At 32.0% G+C, this 26,141-nt stretch overlaps 2 protein-coding genes across 3 annotated transcripts; one reads left to right on the forward strand and one right to left on the reverse strand.

The window, feature by feature from the left end:
- Nucleotides 1–406: 406 nt before the first annotated feature.
- LOC129796069 (influenza virus NS1A-binding protein-like) lies at nt 407–20,434 on the reverse strand. 2 transcript variants are annotated; one of them, XM_055837772.1, is made up of 7 exons: nt 20,015–20,434; nt 12,625–12,743; nt 12,049–12,132; nt 10,199–10,504; nt 9,401–10,100; nt 6,836–7,449; nt 407–3,888 (listed from the first exon to the last, which is right to left on the reverse strand). In XM_055837772.1, exons 1-7 carry the CDS (start codon nt 20,052–20,054, stop codon nt 3,442–3,444), a joined length of 2,310 nt encoding a protein of 769 aa, XP_055693747.1. In that variant the 5' UTR covers nt 20,055–20,434; the 3' UTR covers nt 407–3,441. The 2 variants fall into 2 exon arrangements, with proteins under 2 accessions (XP_055693747.1, XP_055693748.1); XM_055837773.1 differs by lacking the exon at nt 20,015–20,434 and having other exon boundaries at nt 12,049–12,154; nt 12,625–12,744.
- A 171-nt stretch (nt 20,435–20,605) lies between these two features.
- LOC129794502 (cytochrome P450 4c21-like) lies at nt 20,606–25,859 on the forward strand. Its single transcript, XM_055835251.1, has 7 exons — nt 20,606–23,008; nt 23,089–23,158; nt 23,227–23,353; nt 23,468–23,650; nt 23,719–23,879; nt 23,939–24,015; nt 24,138–25,859. The coding sequence occupies exons 1-7, from the start codon at nt 22,381–22,383 to the stop codon at nt 24,482–24,484; spliced, it is 1,593 nt and encodes a 530-aa protein (XP_055691226.1). The 5' UTR covers nt 20,606–22,380; the 3' UTR covers nt 24,485–25,859.
- Nucleotides 25,860–26,141: the final 282 nt, after the last annotated feature.

Genomic DNA, 26,141 nt, shown 5'->3' on the forward strand with positions numbered 1-26,141 from the left:
AAGGAAACCAAGAAACATTGAAACATCAAAGTTTCATTCATTAATGGGTGATTTCTAAAGGACGCCACATCCCGCCATCTTTTTTTATACTTTCATCAAGTTCTGTTGCGTTCTTCCAATGTAGCTTTTACGTGAATATCGTAAACATTGAGACCATTGAGAATTTAACTTTCTGTCATTATTCCCATCTCTAATTGTGTCTTCAGCACACGCCTTTGCCAACTAATCTCTCTAAAACTGCCCGTTGACACGCATGTGACCTTTCCTATCGCAATTTTGCACTCTTTGTAACGCGCTCCATCTCCCCAGAGTTCGGCTCATCAATTTCCTACGACAATTTTGATAGTACAAAGAATTTTATTACTTTGTTGGTGATTTAGATTAAATAAGAGTAGAAAAAAAATCATTAGATTTCGCACAAATTTATGTTTTCTTTTTCAGTTTTTTTTTAATAACATTGTCACACAATAAAAAATCTCATGAAACTTTTATGTTTGTAACCAAAAATTATGTTTTTTTTCGTATTCTTATGACGCCATCTTTTTTTTTGCAACAAAGTGTGCTTTATGGACTTAATGTCTTTTGATTGAAGGCAATAGTTGATATTAAATTGTTCTTTTAAAAAATAAAATTTTTGAAAGAATGAAATAGTAGAAAATAAAATCATTAATACAGTAAAATTCAAGATGGCGTCAATGGCAAAGAAAATTTAGTAAAAAAAATCGGATAAAGTAGCAAATTATGCCACTGCTATTGTTTTTCCTTAAACTTCCATATGCATTTTATTAATTTTTCTTTTGTTTTTTTCTTTTTTGTAAATATTGAGATAAGTTTGTTTTTCTTCCATAGAGGTTGTAAAATCACAATTAAATCAAAATGATTTATTCATTTCATTTTTTTTATTTATCGTATATGAGAAAATGATTTTTTTTATTTCCTTAAAATTAGCTTTTTCTCATTATATTTTATTTAGAATGGTATTCAAATTAACTTTGCACTGAAACTCCACCAAAATGGAGAAGAAGAGTTTAGGGTCAGAATTAACCAATAGACAGCTTAGTAAAAATTATTCAACCAATCAGAGAGAATACTTCTTCTTCTTCTTCAGTTATATGTCAAAAAAGATTTCTACCTGCATTTTCATTGGATAATAAAAACTCCACCCACAATCCATATCAAACTGATGAAGCCATTTGTGCAAAGTTCCTTTGAATTTATAGGATTTTTCACTACGACATTGATTTTTTTGTATAGTATTTTCTATTTTTTTTCTCAATGTTAGGACACTAAAAAATTATACATTTAAATCCCTCATTTAATTTTTTTTGTCTTTTAAAATCATCCTCCGTCTCAAAAAGATGTGCATCACAAAAAGAATTGCTGCAATAAAATATTCCAAATTTCGTGTTTTTTTTTCATTTGGATTTTCCCCACTTTTTTTTCAAAGTTGTTTTATAGTTTTCTTTTATAACTCTCAAATATTGGAAATGTATTTTATAAATTGTTTTTTTTTACTCATTTCTTTTAAATTATAAATTCCTTTCAGTCTATTTTGTTTCTTTTCTGTTTTTTTTACTAACTTTCTCAAAAATTCTCACCGATGTTTTCCACTCATTTTCTTATAGATTTTCTTTTAAAACATTTACATCACAATATTTTTATTTTTTTAGTTAATATGGTGATTGAAATTAAATTTCACACACAATAATATCGTGTTATAATGAGCTTTATTCTTTAAAATCTTATTTTATATTTTTTCTCATTATTTAATCTCTTTATTATATATTTTTTTTATATATTCTTAAAATTGCTATGATTTTTCATTTTGTATGTTTATTTATTAATTTTTGAAAGATGGAAAACATTATGTTTCGGTTTTTTTTGTTAAAGATTTATCAACAATTTTTCTTTCAAGTTTTTTCAAAGTTTTGTCGTCATCAAAAATATTGCAGTTAGCCGATGTATTTGGGGGTGAAGAGCTATCAATAAATAAAAAAAATCCTCCGCAATGCATTTTTATTAAATATTTTTAAAGTTTTCTTTTTAAAATTGGTGGATAGAGACAACATCTCTTCTTCATTTTTAAATATAATAAATTTTTAATAAAAGTGGACATAGTGTGTGATTTAATTACATTTTTTTTTTCACTCTTAAAAATGGCAGCAAATGCAATGAAGACACTAAATTCTTTTTAATTTTTCATCTTCGTTAATTGGAAAAATTCCCTGCTTATAAACACTTTTATTTATTTTTTTATTATTATAAAAAACCTTTCATTCCTTTAGAAACCCCAAACACATAATTTTATTTATTGATAGCTCATATTCTGTTGTTTTATTTTATGTGTATTTTTGTCTTTATATTTGCTCAAAAAATAAATTATAATAATATAAAAATAATATAGAATTTCTTACCTTTTCAAATTTATTTTTTATTTTTATTTCTTGTGTCCTTTTTTTTTTGCTAAATACTCTCTGTCTGTGTCTCTTCATCTAGTAGATGCCATTAACTTGGATGTAAGTTTGTCATTCTAAAGTGAAGGTCTTTTATAATTAAAAAATAATGCTTTTTGAGAAAAGAAAAAATAATTAACTTGAGAAATAATAAATATAGAAACAGAATATTTTTTTATTCTGTTTAAAAATTGAAAGATTTTCAAGGAAATAAAATTAATTTGCACGCAGAGAACTATATCAGACTTTGCTGAAATGAGAAGTATCTAGAGCAGTGTATAGAACACATGTTTCACACTCTAAGTAACCCCGGTTCGAATGACAACAGAAATGTTCGTTTAATTTTTTTTCCTGCATACAAATTCATTTTTTTCCTTTAGGAATTATTTAAAATTTTATCAAGAGAAACAATTGCAGCCATAAACGTGTAGCAAAAACATAATAAACTTCCAAAAACAAAAAAAAAATCTGAAGTTTATTAATGTTTTGTTTTTCTTTCATTTAAAAATGGCACCAGAATTTATGATATTTGGAATTAACTTTTTTTTTTATTATGATTGAACCAAAAAAAATGTCTTATCTTTAGCCCAGAAAAATGTTTAGTAATATTTTTTTTTAATTTCCTTAGAAATGACCTTATTTTAAAAATAGATTTTCCTTAAATTTTCTCTTTACTTTTTCTTCAATTTAAATTACGTTAGTTGGTTAAAAGTGTTGCAATTTTGGGCATATAGAGTGCAGTTTTTTTTACCATGTTCTGTTTTTTTTTTCTTAAATATTCTTGTATAGTTTTGTTTGTTTTTTAAATATTAAGTTATGACGACATTTATGATTGTTTCATCACTACACAATCAAGCAATATAATGCTGCTTTTTATAATTCTACAAATTTTTAGAAAAAAAAATATAAGAATTTTTTTTAAACAATGTGTTGCTGCTTTCCAAAAAAAAATTGCTACCAACGACATTTCTTTTAAACCACGCAGAGCTTATTCATTTTCATTTTGAGCCTCACTTACGGCCTCTGCGAAGCTGTTGTACCCCAGAACAATGGATAATTTCCTTTCCATTGCATCACCATGATCACCATTGATGTGAATGCCATTTTCAGGACTTTTATGCGTCCCATTGATACCATTTTTTGTTACCTCATGCGGGATATTTTCTTCGGCGCCATTGGTTGATCCATTTGTGGTCCCATTTGATCCATTAATCTCTCTTCCATTAACTTCCTTGATCCCCAAATCATCAGCAGCACTTCCGTTGCCTTTCTCGGGTTGTGCCACAAATGTTGTCCACTCGTTCGTATTGGGATCGAGGTATTCAATTGTATTGAGGAATGTTTTACCAGAAAATCCACCAACAGCATAAAGTTTATCCTTCACAACCACAGCAGAGACATTTGAGCGAGGTGTCGTGAGATTTGGACCTTGAGTCTGCAATCATACAAAAGGTAGGAAATCTCTGAATGAATTTTTAATTCCTCTTGAGCAATACTTTTTAAAATTTAAATTTATTTTGTACTCTACTCAAATCAATTAAATGAGAAAAGTACTGAAAAGCTTTGAAAACAGGAAATTTTCAAAAAATCTTTTCAAGTTTAAAGCTTTTCAATCTTTGATAAAAAAAATTACTTTAACCCTTGGAATGCGGAGCGGGGTCGTTGAACGACCCCAGCGCTATATTTCGTGTTATATCTCCATAAATATAAAAGATACTATTCCCATCTTTTGGAAATAAGTTCTTTGGTTATCTGAGGAGATTGTGTAAAAATTTCAGCTCAATCCGACCACCACAAGAAAAGTTATTAAGGAAAATATAGAAGAAGGGAATTCAAAAATTGGTGTAACGGTCATGCTGCGGAAAATTTTTTAGAGCATAAACAACACAAAACATAATTAGAAGCATGTAAATGTGCAAAACAATAAAGAATATTCGAGAAATATTGCCATTTATCACATTGCGGGAAGTGAGGGGAATGTGGGGAAGAGTGAAAAAAAATTGCAGTTTCTTGGCAAATTTCTCAAAAAGAAATTGTGAAAAATGAGTGAAAAATGTTTTTCCCTAATATCTTCTTCTGCGTGTTTCCGGGTGGCGAATTTGTGGTGCAGGGTGCAAGAGGACTATATAAGGAATCTATAGGCACTAACCCGACAACTCCAGGTTGTATAATTTGGGAGAAAATTGGCCTTCTTTTTGGGGTCGTTCAACGACCCCACCTTCGCATTCTACGTAACTACCAAGGCCTCCGCATTCCAAAGGTTAATCTTATTCCTTTTACTTTCTTTTCTCATTATGCTGATCTTTTGGAAGGAGATTCGTGTAAAATAATGTCTGGGAGTGAATAACTATTGCCTTAGATAGACTAAGATCGTAAGACTTGTGATCCTAATATGGTCAAACGGCAAGATCGCAAGTCCACAAAACTTCAAGGAAGATTCAAAGACCGCAATATCATGAGGAAGATCATGATCGGCTTAAGAGGAGTCTCTTTTGAGAGCTGGTGAAATTAAATATTTTTATTTTTTGGAGGTTTTTCTTAACCTTGATTTTTCAGTGTTGGTCACATTTAAAGGCTTATTATTAGAGTAAGTAAATCACTTTTCGCTATCTTGTGATTTTCCGACTGTTCCACAGAACTACCTTAAAATACAAAAGTAGGTTTTTCTCAGGATCTATTGGATGGATTTTGATGGGGTAAAAAGCAAATGGAAGAGGAAGCATTAGCGGAGAATGTACCGGAACAAATTTTTGATTTTCGACTCAGAAGCTGAGAAAAGTCAATAAGAGTATTTATCTACTTTTCTCAGCTTCTGAGTCGAAATTCAAAATTTTGTTCCGGTACATTCTCCGCCAATGCTTCCTCTTTCATTTGCTTTTTACCCCATCAAAATCCATCCAGTAGATCCTGAGAAAAACCTACCTTTGCGTTTTAGGACAGTTCTGTGGAAAAGTCGAAAAATCTCTAGATGGCGAAAAGTGATTTTCTTACTCTTCAATAATTAGGCTACAAATGTAACCAACAAGGAAAACCTAGTTTAAGAAAAACTCCAAGAAAAATGAAAATATTAAAAATATGACAATTCCAACAATTTGCTCCAGAGGACCCCCCCCCCCTTAAATTGAGAACTTTTTCATTATGAAATTAGTACTTTTTGTGCTTGAATTACGATCTATTTTAGGATCTATCTATTTTTTTCTTTATCTTCTCAACATGTACCTTTTATTAGAACTCTAAACCGAATAGTTATTTCGGGTTTCAATTTAACACTCTTCCGGCTTGACTTTAGTATTTTTTGAGTTAGAATTTAGTACTTTTTAGTACTTTAACTCCTTTATATGGGCTTCTTTTTTTAGTACTGGAAACAGAATAACTTTGTTTAGACTTGAATTTAACACTTTGAGGTTTAAATTGAGTACTTCTTAGGCTTGATTTTATCACTCTTGAAGCTTGAATTTAGTACTCCGAAGACTTTTCCTCCTCTTCTGAGCCTTGTTGGAACTAAAAACCTTTAATTTAGTACTTTTAAGCCTTGAATTCAGTTCTTTTTAAATTTTGCTTCCTAATCTGTAACTTTATGCGGCTAAAAATTAAAAGATTAAAAAAAAATTAAGATAAATTCCCCTTTGCAAGAATATTAGATAAGAAATAAGATCCCTTAGTATTGAGCTAATTTATCACAAGAAACTCGAGAGGAAATTTCCTTTTTTAATCATAAAATTTCAAAGAGATAAAAAAGCAACAAATCTTTTGGGAACTTCTACGCAAATTCTTGAAAACTATAAATTGCTCTAATCATCAGACTGATAATGTCCGCTTGGAGAAGAAGATTTATGCTTCCAACATTCTTCATAATCTCTCTAAAGAACATGTTGTAAAACCCCCCAATTGATTAGAGATATTCTTCTGCAAATAATATGGGTACAATAAAACATTCCTAATGCCGCTAAATTTATTTTTAGAATGATATTTGCGGGAGTTCTCAATCCTTCATCATTCTCTTTACCAACCTTTTTTTTTTGCTTTTATCAATGACAATAATTTCTTGAGGTGAGAAAACAAACAGGTGGGAAAAAAACAAGGTGTATGAGTGACTCAAGTTCACTCTATTTGAGCATGAAGAAACGAGGGGATTTAGGAAAATGATGACGCTCTCAACAAGATAGGGGAATGTGCAGAATTCTGAAATGATCTCACTTTGTGTTAACCATGAGATCACTGTGTCATTCTAACCCACATTTAAGTGGTTCATTTGCCTCCCTTTAGTAACAACCCTTCCTTTTGATTCTTTTGCAGGAGGATGTGTGCCAATAGAAGGAGGCAAAATCTTCTTTTAAAAAATCAAAAATTAATAATATAAAAAAAATACATTTTGCACTCACCCAAACTTTAGTCTCCTCATCGTAGATTTCTGTTGTGGAAAGTGAATGGGATCCATCACTACCACCAATGGCATAGAGTTTCCCATTGAACACTGCTAAACCACATCCACGTCTTGCCGTTAAGAGAGACGCTGCTGCTGTCCACTGTCCCACATCGGGATCGTAAACTTCACACGTAGAGAGACAATTCCACGCATCACTTCCACCCACAGCCCACAATTTCCCCCCAAATGCCGTCACACCAGCCTGAGTGCGTCCCGTGATGAGTGGCTGCACGCTGGACCAGCGATCCTCCGCAATGTCCAATGCATCACACTGCCGTATACCACTCTGTCCATTCCAGCCGCCAATGCAGTAGATTCTCCCATTGAGGGCACACACACCAGCATTGCTCCTTGCCAGCGGTAGTCGGCAGCATTTGCGCCATTTTGATGCACCCGCGGGCAGGCATTCAACTGTATCCAACTCCGTTGTGCCATTGCTACCACCCACGGCGAATGTTGTGCCCTCAATCACGGCAATTTGCACACGACCACGTGCCTCAATCATATGGGGTTGCTGTGACCACACATTCTCCTCCGGACTGTACGTCTCAACAAGACGGAGGCATTCACCTGCAAAGAGAAAGATTTTACTTTTAATAAAATTAATCCAGAAATAGAAGACATTTTTATGAAATTGTTTTCATTAAAAAAAACATCTGTGGACGGAAATAAAAATTTATTGAAGGGTTGTTCTTGAAAACTTTTTTTTTAACAACGTTAGAAATGAATAATGAGAAAGAAATTTGAAGATTTGAAATTTCTGAGCCATATTAACAGCTCTTGCAATTCCAATTGGAACCTTTTTTTATTTATTTAGGCAATTCTAACGTCTAATTCTAACCTAACAGGTCTTTTAACGTTAAACACTTCTTTTCCAACGTTTGATGTTTCTATTCCGATGTTTGACATTTCTTTTCCAACGTTTGACGTAACAATGTCAGGTTAATTTTAAAACACTTGACGTTTTTCAACGATTGATGTTTGATTGATGTTTGTTCTAACGTTTGATGTTTATTAGAATAAACTTATGCTAATTTATATTCTTACTTGTTACGTTTTTCTTTTAATGTTTGACATTTATTCCCGCAGTTCCCGTATCATTTCTAACGTTTGACGTTTCTTTCTTAACATTTGACGTTTTTTTTAACTATTGATGTTTATTCGAACGTTTGACGTTTATTCTAACATATGTCGATTTCTTTTCTAACTTATTACGTTTTTCTTTCAATGTTTGACATTTATTCCCGCAGTTCCCGTATCATTCCTAACTTTTGACGTTTTTTTCTTAACATTTGACGTTTTTTCCAATGTCAGGTTTATATTTAAACATTGAACGTTTTTTTAACTATTAATTTTTATTCGAACGTTTGATTAACATATGTCGATTTCTTTTCTAACTTATTACGTTTTTCTTTCAATGTTTGACATTTATTCCCGCAGTTCCCGTATCATTCCTAACTTTTGACGTTTTTTTCTTAACATTTGACGTTTTTTCCAATGTCAGGTTTATATTTAAACATTGAACGTTTTTTTAACTATTAATTTTTATTCGAACGTTTGATTTTTCTTTCTTAACATTTGACATTTCTAACTGTCGAAGTTTTTATAATTTTTCACTTTTTCTTTCTTACCATTAACGTTTTATTTTCTATTGTTTGACATTTTCTTGTTCAATTCTCCTCAAAAATCCAACCTAACGTTTAACGTTTCTAATCAAATATTTGACGTTAACTTATTTTATATTTGACGTTTAATGTTTTACGATTTATTCATTAAAATATTATTCAAAGCTAAACTATAGGTAGTTCACAAAAGTAAAATTCTGATAATTCAAAATTACAAATTGTACTTTATTCAAATCAACATTGCACTGAGGCTCCACCAGATGCTGACGTGAAATAGGCAGCCAATAAAAATATTTTGTATGAATTTATCAACCAATCAAAGATCTTTCTTTTAAAGCACAGAGTTTTTACGCTTCATTAACAATTTTGTCAATGCAAATTGAAGCCAAGTTCGAATTGAATCTAGGACTTCAGTGCTAAATATACTTCCCCAATTTTTAATAATTAATATTCAACTTCCTCTTTTAATTTGTCATTAAACCTCATTTTGAACGACAATTTTACAATCCAATAAATCTTCTATCCTATTAATCTGAATTTATTTCGCGTAATTAATTGTTTTCTATGCAATCAAAGAAAATTGATCAGTAATTGCATTTTTTGTCTCTCACAGATTTATTTAAAAAATTTAATTTAAAAAAAAATATTTAATCATCATAAATGACATTGCAAAAAAATATGAAAGTAAAATGTAATGAGTAATTTATTGCAATCGGAACTTTGCATCACCATAATTACACCTGTCTCCATAAAATAATTTTAATTGGAAGTGGATTTAAAAGAGTCCAAAGGAATCACAACCCACAGCACGTATGCTAATTTATTATTTTTTTTTCGCAAAACTCGAACGTGAATCATTTTTTATTGGCAAAAAAATAAATAAGTTGAAATCTCACCTCGATCGTATCCACCGCAAACGAGAAGTTTCTCATCGAGTTCAGCCACACCGAGCCCACATTTTGGTCCGGACATTGCAGCAACTTCGCAAAAGAGCTCCGGAGCATCCTCTTCCGTGTCACTCTTCGTGCCAAAAATTATGGCATCGGGCGTGTGAATGGGTGACACACTCGCTGGGGCATTGAGACGTAGCTGGATGGAGATTCGCGTGAGTGCCCCATCGAGTGTCACGAGGGCCACAAACATATTATCAGCCACCTTTATACTGCCCAAAACACTCCAGTCTGGCTGGAAATTCCCCTCAACCTCCTCACGTTCGCCCCCAATGTCACGTGAGTAGATCAGCACGCGTGGTCGTATGGGGGCGGCTAGACACTTGCGACGTGCCTTATTGCTGGGGCACTTAAGCACGAGACGCTTGTAGTCCTGCACCAATTCCGACTCAGATTCATGCCCCGGCGGGAGGTCTGAGCAATCCTGAAGGGAATTATCCAATGCCAAATAGAGCAAATGACTCCGTTCAAGGAGGTGCGGCATTGAGAGTGTCTCCTCGGACAATTGACGCTTCACCCAGTCAAGAACGAGGCGTGCAAGGGAATTATGGGTCACAAGGGACATCTCTTGCTTTGTTTGGTACAGCACCTCAATCTGCACACAGGGTAATTGCAAAAATTCCGCAGATTGATTCACATCAGCAAACTAAATGATTGCAAAGATTCCAAAGAGAAAAAAATATTTAATTGATTTTTTTCTTTTAATTTTATTCTCTTCTTCACTTCAAAGAAGAAGTAATTCACCTGCTTAGCAATGAAGGAATCCACTTCGAGGACAAATGCCTTATTTTTGGCAATTCCAGGCAATGAACGCGTCTCAATGCACGATTCAGGCGTCAATTCGGATATTAAATGCCTGGCACACTCACTAACCACCCGATCCATGCGCAACTTCCATGCAGCCAAGTAGACATCCTTCACCAATGGATCAGGAATCTCCAGGGTAGCTGTATAAGCATAATCCACGAGAACCTGCAGAGCAATCTTGCTCATACCGCCATTCAAGCGATAACTCGGAATACTTCCATCACCAGCTCCACTTTGCGTTTCCTATTGATTTTTTTTAATTTGCAAAAAAAGATAAAATTATTTTTAAAAAATATTTTGTGATAAAATTATGCATAATATAAGCATAAAATATGCTGAGAAAATAACAATTTTCACGTGAAATTTTGCCATCTCTCTCTCACTTTCACACCCCCAAATTGCCTAGAAAAATACAATGAAGACAAAATAAAAGACACAAAAAAGGAATAATTTTCAAAATGGAGAAGATTTTCTTTCAATCCTCCCCAAAATATCCTTTGAAAAGGAGCAAAAATGTGAGCTTATAGTATTATTGAAATATTGAGCCTTATTCAGCAACCAAGAAACCCTTGAAATTCGCTTGAAATTTTGAAATTTCAGTTGAGGAGACCGGAGTAAAAAAAGTCAATTTGGATAAATCCTTATCTGCAAGATTCCCCAAGGTCAAGAAAATTTCCTCGATAGGTCATTCTTATAGGAAATTTCCTGGCCTACAACTTTGTCTCAGACCATTTTTCTCTATCTACACGAGAAATATGAGTTTTCGAGCTTTTCCTAAACCCTTCCGCTTCTGACTTTTTTTAATCGCGGCGGGTAAATATAGTCACCAGTGGGCTAAATAAAGTCGGTCGAATTTTCCGACATTTCCAATGATTTTCCACCTGAGCGATTGATAGTAGTTGATAGCTAAACTTCTCACTTTTTGATCCGCAACAAGGAATTTCACTTTCAGACCCACTAAAACGGAGAATTTTGCGATTTTCTCAAACACGCCATTTTGCAACAAATCACTTGAAATTTCAGTACAAAATTCAAAGATTTCAAGGGTTTTTTTTGTCTTTTGAATAAGGCCCATTCATTCGTATTCTGCGACCAAGAAATCCTCGAAATTTCAAGAATTTTAAGAATATCTTCTGAAATTTCAACCATTTCAAGGATTGAAATCTTTGAAAATTGTTCTGAAATTTTAACGATTTCAAGGATATCTTGGTCATAGAATACGACCCATTGAGGTCGATGCTGTCAAGAATCTTTATTTTTTTTGGTATTCTGAGAAAAATCTTGAAAAATTTTGACAATTTCTTTCTTTCTTTAATCCTGCTTGTAAAAGAAAATTACTTTTCACAGCTCTTTAATGCTAACTGTTTCTTGGAACAACAAATCCTTTGTTTTTCATTTATAAAACGACAATAGAACAATTTTAATACACCATCTGTCAAAATCTTCCAAAAACTTTTAAATTGCAAGAAAATACAAGAAAACTTTTTTGACAGAATCAACCCCAATCTCAAAATCCTTCAAATATTCGATAAAGGATTTTTTTTTATGATTTTTTCATTTCCACATTTTTGCCCCTTTGGTATTCCTCCTTCAATAAAATTCACAATAAATATTAAAAATAACCTGAAAAGGACTTTTTTTCATTCCCCCTGGTGTAATAACGGTTGAGAGGTCATTTGCAAAATATTCCTGGAGAAAATTGCACATCTCGGCAAAAAGGCGCAAAATGTCCTTCCGCATTGTCTCGTAGTTTAAAGGATTTATGTAGTTTGGAATTCCATTCTTACCTGCTCAACACTAAATAATTCCATCAAGTACGGCGAAACGCAAGCCAGGACATTTCGATGAGCATGGATGTCGGTATTGCCAACCTGCATCGAGAAGTAAAACACCCTAAATGTGTGAAAATATTCGCCCACACAAAAGACGAAATGAGAAAAAGAATAAAAATATCAATCATGACTAATGAAAGGACATTTTTTTTCTGATAAACACAGAACTTTAAGAAAAAAAAATTAAGAAACTCATCAATATACATTTTCTACCATTTCCAACCACCCCCATTCTTCATCTTCCCTACACACAGGGCACATAATTAACTTTCACTTTTTATTTTTCTTTTTTTCTTTTTTTTTTCTAAAATAAAATAAAATAGTTTTTTAGTGTTGTGAGCAACTTGATAATCAAATTGAGCACTTCCTTTTTTCTTTTCAGTTCCTTTTCAAAACGTCTGCAAAAGGGACTTTTAAATTAAAATTATAATTTTGATGATTTCGTATCTCTGTGTTTGAGTATTTTGAAAATGAATTTTGATTGTGCACGCGTGTTTCTTTGCAAAAACAATCCAAATATAATTAACTTACATTGAGAATAACATCGCAGAAGAGACGATGCTTCCTCATGGTGGCAAGAGCTTGCAAAAAGGATGATTTTAGGTCATTATCGGTGAACTTGAGAAAGCCGCAATCCTCCATTGCATCGTCTGAAATGACAAGAAATTCAAAAAAAGTCAGAATTAGAATCAATACCTATGCCAAAATATTTTTTTTTGTTTTAAAATTATTTTAAAAAAAATCCTAAAATTATCTTCTTCAAATAATTATTATATGAATTTTAATCAATTAAAATTTAAAGTAAATCGTTAAAGAATATGAAGAGCTTGAAAAATTAATATTTGATAATTGAAAAAGAAAGATTGATATTGAAAAATGAAAAAGAAAGATTGATATCCATGATGTAGGGCTTAAAATAGCCGAGAGTTTCTAATTGTTCCTTCTTAGATTAAACAAGTAACGCGGGTTCAAATACAGACTTTTCAAAGCTTTTTTCTCCCAATAATTTGAGAACCTTTTTTTTCAGATTATATTTGAAAAGAAATATTGTAGACAAGGTAAATTATCACTTCGCTCCATAGGTGCATGACACCCAAATATGGATGTATGACACCCTAATATGGATGCATGACACCCTAATATGGATGCATGACACCCTAATATGGATGCATGACACCCTAATATGGATGTATGACACCCTAATATGGATGCATGACACCCTTATATGGATGCATGACACCCTAATATGGATGCATGACACCCTAATATGGATGTATGACACCCTTATATGGATGTATGACACCCTAATATGGATGTATGACACCCTTTATTTTCAGTTGAACTTTCAAAATTTAATTTAAATACGAAAACTCATAAGAAATTTTCTTTTGTAAAAATATTTTACACGCGTCTATAATTCCTCTATGTAATATCAATTTTGCACAAAATTCTAATGAAAACATCTTCATTAAATCTTCAAAACATTTTTTTCATTGAATAGAAATTCTGAGTCATAATAAACATCAATGAGATTTGTGATAATTGTGTGATTTTAAGAGTCTTTGGCGAACTTTTCTCCATCCTTCTTTGTGACTCATGCGGTGTCAAATACCAAATCGATGAAAAAGAAAAAAAAAGACCTACCACAGGCTATTAAACTAACGATATTCTCGTGTTTAAGCATCAATAAACACCGGAGGAGCGTGAATATAATTTTTAACAATGCTTTTACGTCAAAAGCTCTTTAAATATATATTTGTTTTTTTGTTCCTGTCGACTTAAATATGTCCGCTAATCAATTTTACTCACTCAAAAATTACTAGACGCGCCTCATGTACGCGTGAGCATGATGGCCAGGGGTACAAGAAGTGTGAATAAAGTTACTTTTTGCTCATCTTTTTTTTTTCGCACTGTGAGTGAGCTTATCGGTGTGTTGACATTATTATTGGTTTGAGTTGGAACATGGAGTTAAAAAAAAGAGAATAAAAGAAGAGAGAAGAAGGAAATTCAATGTGACTCAAGTTCACGTGATTTGAGACGGAAAGAGACCTTGCAAAAAAAATGAGATTAAATCGATTTTTTGGGATTTTTATGCGTATCTTGAGGTTTTACTTTTTGCAATTTGTTGATAGAAAAAACCCAAAAGAATATTTGATAGAATATTCCTCTCAAATTATTATATTTAAAATGTATAGCTATATCATTTGAGAGGTTCATTCCCTTTTTGTTGACCTTCCTACGCTCTCACTCTGTCATGTTATCTCATAAGAAAAGTATATCAGAGGATGAGCACAATTTGTACTTTCGTCAGACATCTTGGCCCCCTTTTGGCAAACGAATAAACATATTTAAAATGACTCCGTGTGACAAATATTATTTTAGCATGTGACCGTATCAGCGTGAGATGCTGTGTAAATTAGTTTTATAATCTTCTACTTAAGAACTTAATACGATCTTATCAAAGGATTAACATCATGCGCTTAAATGATGAAGAAAAAAAAACAAAACGCAAAATATCCAAAGATGATCATTCAGTGCGTGATTACAAGACAAATAAAATTTATGATTAGCCATTAATTGCGTGTGGGTGAAAGATTTTTGAAACAATAACTCTTTATCACATTGTTGAGTTTTTTTTTTAGTTTTATATTAGCGATCTTTAAATGATTTTTTGAAGAATTCTTTTTGTGTAAAAAAAATCATGAAAATTCTATAAGTAAATATTGAGACATTTGATTATATTCCTTTCGCACATCACGCGCACCACGTCTCTAAAGGCAATGGAAGATCTCTCGTGAAAATAACAAGTTTGAGAAATTGAAGCTTCTTTGTAGCTGGATTGAATTTGGGAATTCTTATCATTGACTTTGCTTATTTTCTAAATTTTTCCTCTTTCTTTTTTCATCTTCTTTTAAACAGCAAAAATAAACAACAATTTTGACGAAGGAGTGGCATCAGCCCGTGAGGGCAGGAGAAGAAGGAGAAAACCACATGAAAATATTTTTATTTTCTTGCTTGTGCTAAATGGGGGCCTTTTGTTTTTAAAATTAGACAAGTGGATCGTTGAAAAGATCTCGAACGTAAGAGATATATTTTAAGTGATTGACTGAAGAGGCTTTTCGCAAGATTTTGCTTTTCAATGGAAAATAAAAGTATTGTGTTTATTCAGACAGAATGTTTCGTAGCGGATAAAGAGGAAATAAATTGAATATTTTTAATGATTTTTAACATTCTAAAAAAATTTAAAAAGTTAAAAAACTGCGAATAAACTTCTTCATTTTTAACAGTAAAAATATCTCTCTGTTAATTCTAATTTGAATTAATACAAAAAAAACTATTTGAATGTCTTTTTGTACTTCATATTTTCCATCAATAGCCTTTTTTTATCATTTCCCAAAATGAATTATGTATTTCATTATACCAAACCAACCTCCAACGCAATACAAATGTTGAAGCTCCATTTTCTTGCTTTAATATTTATCTACTTATTTGCAAACACCCTCAATCGCATTAAAATGTGCAGTGAAGCACAAAATTGCAAACATTACACAAATATTCCGGTTATAACCTCCGTATGTTGTTTGCTTAATAATTGAAAATTATTTATCTGCATTAAAATATTAGGAAAATTTCTCTCAAAAATCTTCCGACCTATTTCTTCTTTCGTGTCATTCCATCTTGCGTCAACATGGAAAATTTTTAGCATGATTGGGGAGCAACAGCTCCAATCCGGGGCCAACGACACACAACCAACAATGGTCAAATTGGAGTAAATTACCACACCACACAGCCTCGGGTTAAAAAACACATTTTCTTCTCTTTTATCTCTCTTTCTCTGTCACTCTCTCATAGAAACAAAAGACATATAAACCTTGAACTTATTTAATTTGAAAAGTTCTCTTGACTTGGTTAAAGGGGAAAGATGATTTGTTGCAAATTTTGGCGCGCTCTGGCATAAAAATGAGGTCAGAAACATTAACACAATCTATAAATTGAGAACAAAGAAAAAACCTACGTGTCCTAGCAGCAAAGGGAGCAAAAGGAAATTTTGGGTAAATGACCTCAAAAGAGAAAATGTCTAGTAAAAAAAAACTACAGGATATGCCCCACTTTTCCACCTATTAGAAAAAAAAGGTAAACTAAACACCATACCGTGGCGGAAGCAATTAAATGAAAGCTGAGAAATGAGTTTTCACCTCAAGGCTCTCATTCATGGTTTATTTCTATACTTTTCTCTGGAATTAGTCAATGTGATTTCTTCACAGAAAGACCTCAAAAAAAGAATCCTTTATGAAGCCCACTAAAACACACCTTTTTGCCCAACTTGTTGCGTAAAGGTTACAAGAGTTAATTTAATTAGAAGATAATTCCTCGCGCACATATAAACTTTTCCATATGATAAGAAATCAATAGGCTTATATGTACATAGATCGTCTGTAACCTCCAAGTTTGCAAAATGATAAAGCTCTTAATCAATACGATAGGAAAAGCATTAGATATAGATAGCAAAAACAAATCAGTTTTATAGCGATTAGCAATGATAACGTAATACCCTACAATTCTAAAAAAATATAAAGCGAAAGAACGGTAAGTAAAACTTACAGGCTGTGATTCATTCTTTGTCAGTGAAATGTGAAGATGGCTGAAAATTGAGGATGGGCAAATTTTGAGGAGAGACTTACTCGCGAGCCGAATCACAGCCAACGCGCTGAAATTTTGAAGAAAGTCTGAATCGTGGAGGGCGTTGGCTGTGATTCGGCTCACGAGTAAGTCTCTCCTCAAAATTTGCCCATCCTCAATTTTCAGCCATCTTCACATTTCACTGACAAAGAATGAATCACAGCCTGTAAGTTTTACTTACCGTTCTTTCGCTTTATACTGTTCCATTCATGCTATATTTAATATTTATCTTTGCATTTTTATATGTATATATAATGTATATATCTATGCATTTATATATATTTTACTTTACTTTTATATGTGTATATATAAAACGCCCCGCTTCGCGGGGCGTTGGTCTCATGCAACTCAAGATATGTCATGTTAACTTTAAAACGCGATATCTCCGGAACGGCTACATAGATTTTCTTCATTTTTGGCATGATAAAAGATATTATAGCCAACTATAACATATCAAAATTTGAAGCAATTCTATAAAGCGGTGCTCGAGATATTCATCGAAAACTCATCGAAAATTTTGTTTTCGATTTTAGCGCCACTTGCGGTCATTTTTTGAACTTGCAATGTTCCGAGCAGTTGTAGGGCTCATTAATATCTTTCATTTGAACCCGAGTTGATCAAAATCGGTCAAGCCGTTCTCGAGTTATGGCCGATTTTCGATGAAAAATTGTGGCGGCCATATTGGCTAAACGGCTTGGCCGATTTTCGAAAATGAGGTATCGTTGGAAAGGTCTTGATGGCCCCTACAACATATCAAAATTTCAAATTTCTAGCTGTAATAGGGACTGAGATATAGCGAAAACAAAATTTGGGGGTTATCCAAAATGGCGGACGTGGGGGTGGGGGGTTGGATTTGACATCATAATCGTATGTCTTCCACCTGATATATGAACTTTGCCGTTGACCGCAAGTCTCTATCTATTACCGTTCTCTCGCAATTCAGAGTTGTACTCCGGCCGGCCGGACGGACGGACGGACCAATTTTTGGCGCATACGTTTTTTGGAATGTGGGGACCCTAATTCGTGGTCATCCCAAGTTTGAGCCCGATCTGACGACTTTGCATTTTAGAGTGTACACAGAAGCTGTGCTTCTTTGAAGAAAGAATCACAGCTAAAAATAATGCATGGAATATAATTAACCCTTTAATTTTAATGGGTTCCTTTCAGCTCAAATAAGACGTTTTTGGCAAAAAAAAAGACCTAACTCAAAAATTTAAGGTTTTTCGTCCTTCCTGATCCTGTGAGTCCTTGGGGATATCCCTTTGTGATCATAAAATGATCAGGGATTGTAAAGACATAGTCTTGTACTAATTTGAACTCAATATTCATAAAATAATTATACAAAATGAAAAATTTTCAAATTTGAGTCTTTGGGTCAGCGTATGACCCAATGGTCCTTAAACGGATGACATTAGAATGTAAAAGTTAAACACGAATTTAGTGCACTAATAAAAATTTCGTCTTTAAGGAAAGGAGTTTATTCAAACTTGTACGTGCCAAGAAAAAAATCTTCAAAATTGAAAAACGATGGGATTGATTTTGTCTAAAATCTTTCTATTATTTTTATTGAAAGTCTTCAGTTATAAGAATTTTTGTAATTCATTAAAAATAAGTTTCATTTTCTAATTTGTTACCTTAGTATTGTAATAATGCGAAGAATACTTTTATAAAAAAAAATCTTGGAAAAAAAATCTTTAAAAAATTTTTTGAAACAGTAAAATCTTCTCATTTCTTCTATAAAACGAAATAGAACAAATTTTCAAAGCAATAACTGTCATTGACTGTCAAAATTATACAAATTTCAAGATATAAAAAATGAAAAGAAAATATTTCTGCCAGAATTAACCCTTAAACCTGATTTCAGAATACTGTCTTGTCATAAATCTCCAAGAAAAACTTCTCAGTTTAATTTCACACTAAAAAAAAACTTTTAATTTTTATTAGTGATTAAATCAAATTATGAGGGAACATTGTAATAAATTTAAGTACCACCAGCTGAGTCGAACCATATTTCTTTCCTCCCGAAAGAAGAGAAAAAAATTAATCCTATGTGGATAAAATAAAAATAAACCACAGAGAAAAAAGTCTGCAAAAACTCGTCTATGAGGATTCAATTAACCTTGAAGGAATAATAAATTTTTTCAATGTTCTTTCGTCTTGTCAACAGATTGTAAGAGAAAAACTTTCTTTCCGCATGTTTTCGTACTTTGTTCGCCTTTGGAATTACACATTGTAAACATCTTAATTACTTATGTGTCAGGAACAGATTGGTGAGATATATTTTTTTTGACGGTTATTACACTGTTGTCCAAAGTTTGAGAATTTTTATGATAAAATATCGAGAAAAAGTGCCCTTATCTATCCCAAAGAGGGTAAAAATGAAATTTCTAAATTTTATAGCAATTCAAAGGCATTCTCAGGATGTTATAGGAGCTTTTTGTCAGTTTTATAGCAACGGGGGACTAACCTTTACACAGGTTAAGTAATTCTTTCTTAATTTTAAAAATAACAGAAATAAATTCCCAGTTTTTATAGTACAAAAAAATTATGGTAGTCCGGACACCATTATAGTTGATTTTATGGTACGTGTTGAATAATTTATTTCTTTTCGCAGAAGATTTAAAATTAAACTTTGCTTTTTTTTATTTATTCTTATGATGAGATTTTCTATGCTCTCTTTTAAAATAAATTAACCAAACTATGTGATTTTTTATAGTACACTAATGTGTCTTGGCTATGAGAATTAAAAGCACCAAATTTTTGAAATCAATATATTTTTTTAAATTCATTTAATGGAATTAAAAAAATATATATTACAAATATTAAATATTACAAAGAATTGAATTTTTAATGTAAAAAAATCATAACAACGGTGTACTACATAGTGTATTGTGTGTACACATAGAATACATAATTATGCTACCATAGAGACAGACCAAAAATCAATCAATCGTAAACAATATTTTCACAGGCACAGTAAGGATATTATTTAACCTTGAATAATATGTTTTCTTTTGAGGATGTGAGGTTTTCCATCATCATCATCTAAATGGAAATTTCCTTGGAAATATGTATATTTCTCTTGTTGCTGTCTTCATATTTTAACAAAAGACTGACTTTTTGAGCACGACATCGCGATTGATTTTTTCCACGTTTTCCCCCACATTTTCTTCCCCCGACTTTTTTTCCTTGATGATAAGACTCATCAACAAGATGATATAAAAAGGAAAATTTTAATTACCACTATCATAGTTACTGAGGAATCTCTGCTTTATCTTCATGTTGGGAATTTAATAAACTTTTTAATTTCTTTCTTGATTTAACACAAAAAACTCCTCTGGGTTGTATTTCAAGGAAAACTCCGGGAAAATTCTTGGAAAACTTCACTGTGAGAATTTCCAGGATTAAGCAAACAAAACTATCTACAAATTTTCATTGATTTTACAACACTTTTATACACATCTTCCGGCAACTGTTGTATCTCTATCATGATTTCTATTTAGGTATTCTTTTTATTTTATTCCCAAAACACTTTGCAACGTTCTACCACCTGATGGGAGCACAATGAAACCTCACCGTAGAGTGACTGAGAGCGTCCTAAAGCTTCTCTACCTGTGCACGAGTTCTTTAAACACATTCAACTACAGACAAAAGTCCCGCGCGAATGTTTTTTATTCGCTTAAATACAAATTACAGTGGGGATCCACAGAAAGGCTTGCAAGAAAACTTCATGATGTTATATTTTTGTTTAAAATAAAAAATCAACGTAAAAATTGCAAATAGAAACTTTATAAAGGTTTTAAATGATTGATTTTCTCTTTGAAAATTTTATTTTTTCTATTTTTTTTTCATTCAGAGTAAATTGTTCATTAAGCGAGGTACCCAGTGTATGTTTCATTTGTATTCAGAACACATGGGCAAATTAGCAAAATATATAAATACAAAGATAGCCTCCCTTCCCCAAAGGTTCTACTAATCCAATAAATTTGCACACACCTCTGAGTGAGGCAAAGTAAATGAGTCCCAGCTGATTAAATTGATGCATAGCGCCAAATGGAAATAAGATTTTTTTTAATACCTGTCAGTAAAATTATTATCATGCCCAAAATAACCACAAAAAAATACAATCAAGTGCAAATTTTTTTATCAGCGCATTTTGCGTCAATTATGACTCTTTTCATATTTCATGAGGTTTTGAATAGAGTAAAATTATTTTAATTATAAATAAATTAAGAATAAATTCCTGAAAATCCTGAAATATTGATTTTCTGTCGAATTAAATGTAGGTTAATTGTTTTCAATTAATAATTTACTATACCTACTAATTGCACTGCAATGCATAAAATATTACGTTTAATAATTTCCACGAAATTACTTGACGACTCATGACTTTTTTTTTATGATATTTTAAAACTAAATGAACAATGTAATGCAGCTAATAAAATCTTCTTCTATGAATTAATTAAATAATTATTAATGTATAAATATTAATTAATAAAACGTCACTTTTATTTAAACTTTCACTTAATGCGTGAATACCTTTAATAACATTTACACGGTAGCTCTCCCATGCAGATTGAAGCTTTTAATGTAATTTATCGTTTATTCAAAGATTAAAAATTATTTTTCTTCTTGAAAAATTATGTTTTTTTTTTCCTTTCCGGTACATAAAATTCTAGGAGGACAAAGATCATAATTTTCTTAGTCCACATTTGCCTCTTAACCCCAATAAAATTCTTTATTTTTCCTCCTTGAGATGACATAATTTTCTTTTTATTTTTAATTTCATTTTGTAGGCTGACTTTGACCAAAAATTTAATATTATAATTAAGTTTATAACATGGGAATTATTTTCGGAATTAATTGAAGACGGAATTGTACTTTGAACTTAAGGCAAAGTCTCTGGGCTGCTGTCATATTTTTTGTCTATTTATGCATAGAAATACGGCACAGCTATTGACTTGAATCCTCTTGCCTCTTAACTTCTTGAGAATCTTTTTATTCTACAATCTAGTCATGGAAACTCCCTAAGGCCGACGAGCACACTGACTGTCCCGTCTATGGTATTCCACGTACCAAAGAAACTAAAATAAGCGGCCTACTTATGTATTTCACCACTAGAGGGCCTGACCCTAGCAAGGATACCAAAGATTTTATATTTTGACACCTAAAATGAAGGTTCTCGACAATATGGAATCAAGCTTTTGATGCGTAAAAACTTTAATCCTGTATCGATTCAAAAATTTTCAATTTTTCAAGGTCAACCGTTAAAAAGCCCCCAGGTGGTCATATTTCTAAGTTGATTTAAATAAATAACGTTTTTTTGTAAACCTCTCGCAACGTTTTTCATTTTTTTTAGCATGAATACAAAACAAATCCAACTATTAGGCTAATCTCTGGCACTCTTTCTACAAAATAGTATAGTGTGAAAGTCTTAGCTTTGCACTCATTATTATAGTTATTCCTCCGAAAAAAATAAAGCAAATTACATGGTGGGATATGGAAGGTATATATAAAGTTTCAAATGAAGAAAAAGATTTTAATTCAGTTTGGTAGCTTCATCATTTAGGAGCCTAAAACGTGTGAAAGAAAACCAAAGAAAAAAAAATGTGGATAATTTTGCTATTTGTGATCCTTCTAATTTACATTCTAACATGCAAATTGTTGGCAATGAGAGATATGTTCAGATTGATGTGGACCATGCCGGGACTATCAATATTTTCATTAATTAAAAATGTGCGCTTAGTGGGTGTTTCAAATGAGAGTATTTTGAAATTTGTTCAAAATATCGCAGAGCCATATACAACACCATTTCAGTGTTGGGTAGCTGGAACAATGTATGTGATTGTTAAGGAACCAGAAGATCTGAAGATTGTTCTGAATTCCCAAAATTGTCTCAATCGTGGGGATGTTTATGAATTTGTTAAGAGTGTCTTTGGGAATTCCTTAGGAACACTTCCAAGTGAGATAAAACTTTTTTTTTGTGAAAATCTTCTAAAATTGATTTATTTGGTAATTTCTTTCTTATTTAATTCAGGAGACAAATGGAGAATTCATCGTAAATTAATTAATCCAACCTTCAATTCAACAATTATTCAGACCTTTTTGCCAATTTTCAACAAGGAAATCAAAGTTTTAGTGTCTCAATTTGAGAATCTCTGCAATGAGGGAAATCAAGAGAATCCAATGGATATTTATCCATACATGAATGCTCTTACACTTGATACAATTTTACGTAAATATTGAGATAATTTTTTTATTATTTTAATAAAAAAAATTTAATTATTTTTTCTTTTCTTAAACCTTCAAAAACAGAGACTACCATGGGAAAAGAGATGAATATTCAAATGAAGGAAAATCAAAAATTTTCTCAAATAACAAACAAGTAACATAGAAAATATATAATTTTATTATATTTAAATTATTAGAAAAAAAAATTTTAATTTGTTTTAGGGTAACAGCTGTCATTGCAAAGAGAATGTTCAATCCACTCTTGTACTGGACACCAATTTATCGTCTAACAAAACTCTACAAAATCGAGAAAGAATGCACTGATGAGATCACAGATACCATTTCTAAGGTAAATTCATCTTGAATGTTACCCTACTCATACATAGACAGCAACAGATCTAGATTCTTTCGATTTTAGGAGAAAAGTATGGTAAAATAGTAATTTTCTCAATAAATTCTGCAGGTTTTAGATGAAAAGAAAGCTGCCTTTGTGTCTTCTGCATTGGGAATTGATAACAATAACAACGACATCTACCCTCAAAAAACATCACAAGTCTTTATAGATCAAATAATGAAGCTTCTAATGGTTGATAAAAAAATCAATGAGGAAGATGTTGTTGGTGCAACCAGTTCAATTGTTGCTGGAGTAATATAATAATTATTACAAAATTATTTATTAAAAAATAATATTGCGATATTTCTTCTTTATTCTAGGGATTTGAAACTATAGCTCTAACTAGCTCCTACTGTATCCTTATGTTGGCCATGCATCCCGAACACCAACAAAGAATTTATGAAGAAATAATTTCCGTGGGATCGCGTAAAGTAGATGAAATTTCTTTCGATGATCTCAACAATTACGATTTTCTCGACAGGTTTGTGGTAGAAAAATTTTATTTTATTTATTTTTTAATTCCTATATTTCTTTTTATAGATTTATAAAAGAAGTTTTGCGTCTTTTCTCACCCCTGCCATTCATTGTTCGAACTGCTACTGAAGCTTTTAATTTAGGTGAGTTTTTCTTTCAAAATTTTACTAAGCAAGTTATAATTTTATAGCACCCAAGACACCAATCATTTATAGCAATAATGCCTAAGAGAAATTTTACTGAACAAAATGTAATTTCATTGTAGGTAAATATTCAATCCCATCTGGAACAAATATTGTTTGCCCAATATACTTAATTCATCGCAATAAGGAAATTTGGGGACCTAATCCGGAAGATTTCAACCCAGACCACTTTCTACCGGAGAATTTTGCGAAGATTCATCCATACGCCTACATTCCCTTCAGTATTGGTCCGAGAAATTGTATTGGCATGAAATACGCAATGACATTCCTCAAAACCAACCTTATTCATCTAGTTAGTAACTTTAAATTTCGTACTAATCTCAAAATGAGTGATCTTCGCTGCCAATTTACAATAACGCTCAACCTCGCAAATAAGCATATGGTTTATATTGAGAAAAGGGATGTCTAGGATATTTTTATGGTTGATTTAAAATAGGTAGCTATAAAATACTAAGCTTTAGAAATTCACCACCATAATGTGTTTACCAAAGATGAGGGCGCTTTCTGTTAATTTATAGATCTTTAAGTAATGAAAAATTTTATAAAAAATATTCGTTCTTGTGGAAATTATAGCTTTCTGTATTATAGTTAACCTACAATTGCTATAAAATTGTTAAGCAGCGCCTATGGTGGTGAATTTTTAAAATTAAACGTATAAAAACTGTTCGGGGACAATTGTTTAGCTAAGACACATTGAGAACACACATACCATAATTTTTATGACGCATTAAATTTCATTAAATTAGAAAAGAAACGAGTGAGAAAAAATACGAGAAAATAGTAAGAACAAACATTAATTCTCGTGACTTCAATCGATTGAACAAAATTGTTCACTATACACCAATACACGTTTTTTCTTTAACATTTTTTACCCTACCTACACTTAATAATGCATATTTTTCATTCAATTATATTGGAATCACGTGAAAATAAAACAACATGCATCATAGAATTTAATAGAATGCAATTAAATCAACAAATTACATCAGATAAATTATTCTCTTTAATTTTTCTCCTTGACCAATTGAATAATTTTTTTTCTTCTTACGTGAATGTGAAAAGAGAAAAAGTTTCCATTATACGGTGTTCTTGAGAGATCTTAATATTCTCCGTATTTTTTTCCTACCATGTCACAATTTTTCATATTCATTGATGTTGAGGAAAAACTTATGATTTGCTGCTTTATGGTAAAATGGAAAATTTCACTATCAACCTTCATCAACTGTGTAGATATTGATGATGTTGCTTTTCAAAGCAGTTCACACTAGATGGCACACCCACAACTACAAAGTATTTGTGATGCATTGGAATGTAAATCGCGTCGGTGGGGATGAAATGTTGTGAATTCAATCTAATGTTGTATAGATTTCTTTTTGTAAACAAATAAATGCTATTTTGGCATCAGACATTTATAGATAGAGCTCAACTTATAATCAAAGAAACAACTCTTAATTTTCTTTAAGATGTGTCCATTCTAAGTCAAGACACTAACTATTTATTATTTCATTAAGGGGGGTCTCTTTTGAGAGCTGGTGAAATTAAATATTTTAATTTTTCTTGGGGTTTTTCTTAAACTCGGTTTTCAAGTGTTGGTGACATTTAAAGACTTAGCATTAAAGAGTAAGAAAATCACTTTCCGCCATCTTACATGCGACGCCATCTTGAGATTTTCCTCAAAACACAAAGGTAGGTTTTTCTCAGGATCTACTGGATGGATTTTGATGGGGTCAAAAGCAAATGAAAGAGGAAATACCAATGCAGATTTTGATGTACCAGAATTTTGAATTTCCATCCTGGGGCTGAGAAAAGTGAAAAAATGTGACTTTTGTTCAAATATTTTTGACGTTTTTCCACTTTTCTCAGCCCCAGAATGGAAATTCAAAATTCTGGTACATCAAAATCTGCACGGGTATGTCCTCTTTCATTTGCTTTTTACCCCATCAAAATCCGTCCAGTAGATCCTGAGAAAAACCTACCTTTGTGTTTTAGGGCAGTTCTGCGGAAAAGTCGGAAAATCACAAGATGGCGTCGCACCTAAAATGGCGAAAAGTGATTTTCTTACACTT

The sequence above is a fragment of the Lutzomyia longipalpis genome, chromosome 4, assembly GCF_024334085.1.
Source record: "Lutzomyia longipalpis isolate SR_M1_2022 chromosome 4, ASM2433408v1".
Taxonomy (NCBI): Eukaryota; Metazoa; Arthropoda; class Insecta; order Diptera; family Psychodidae; genus Lutzomyia; species Lutzomyia longipalpis.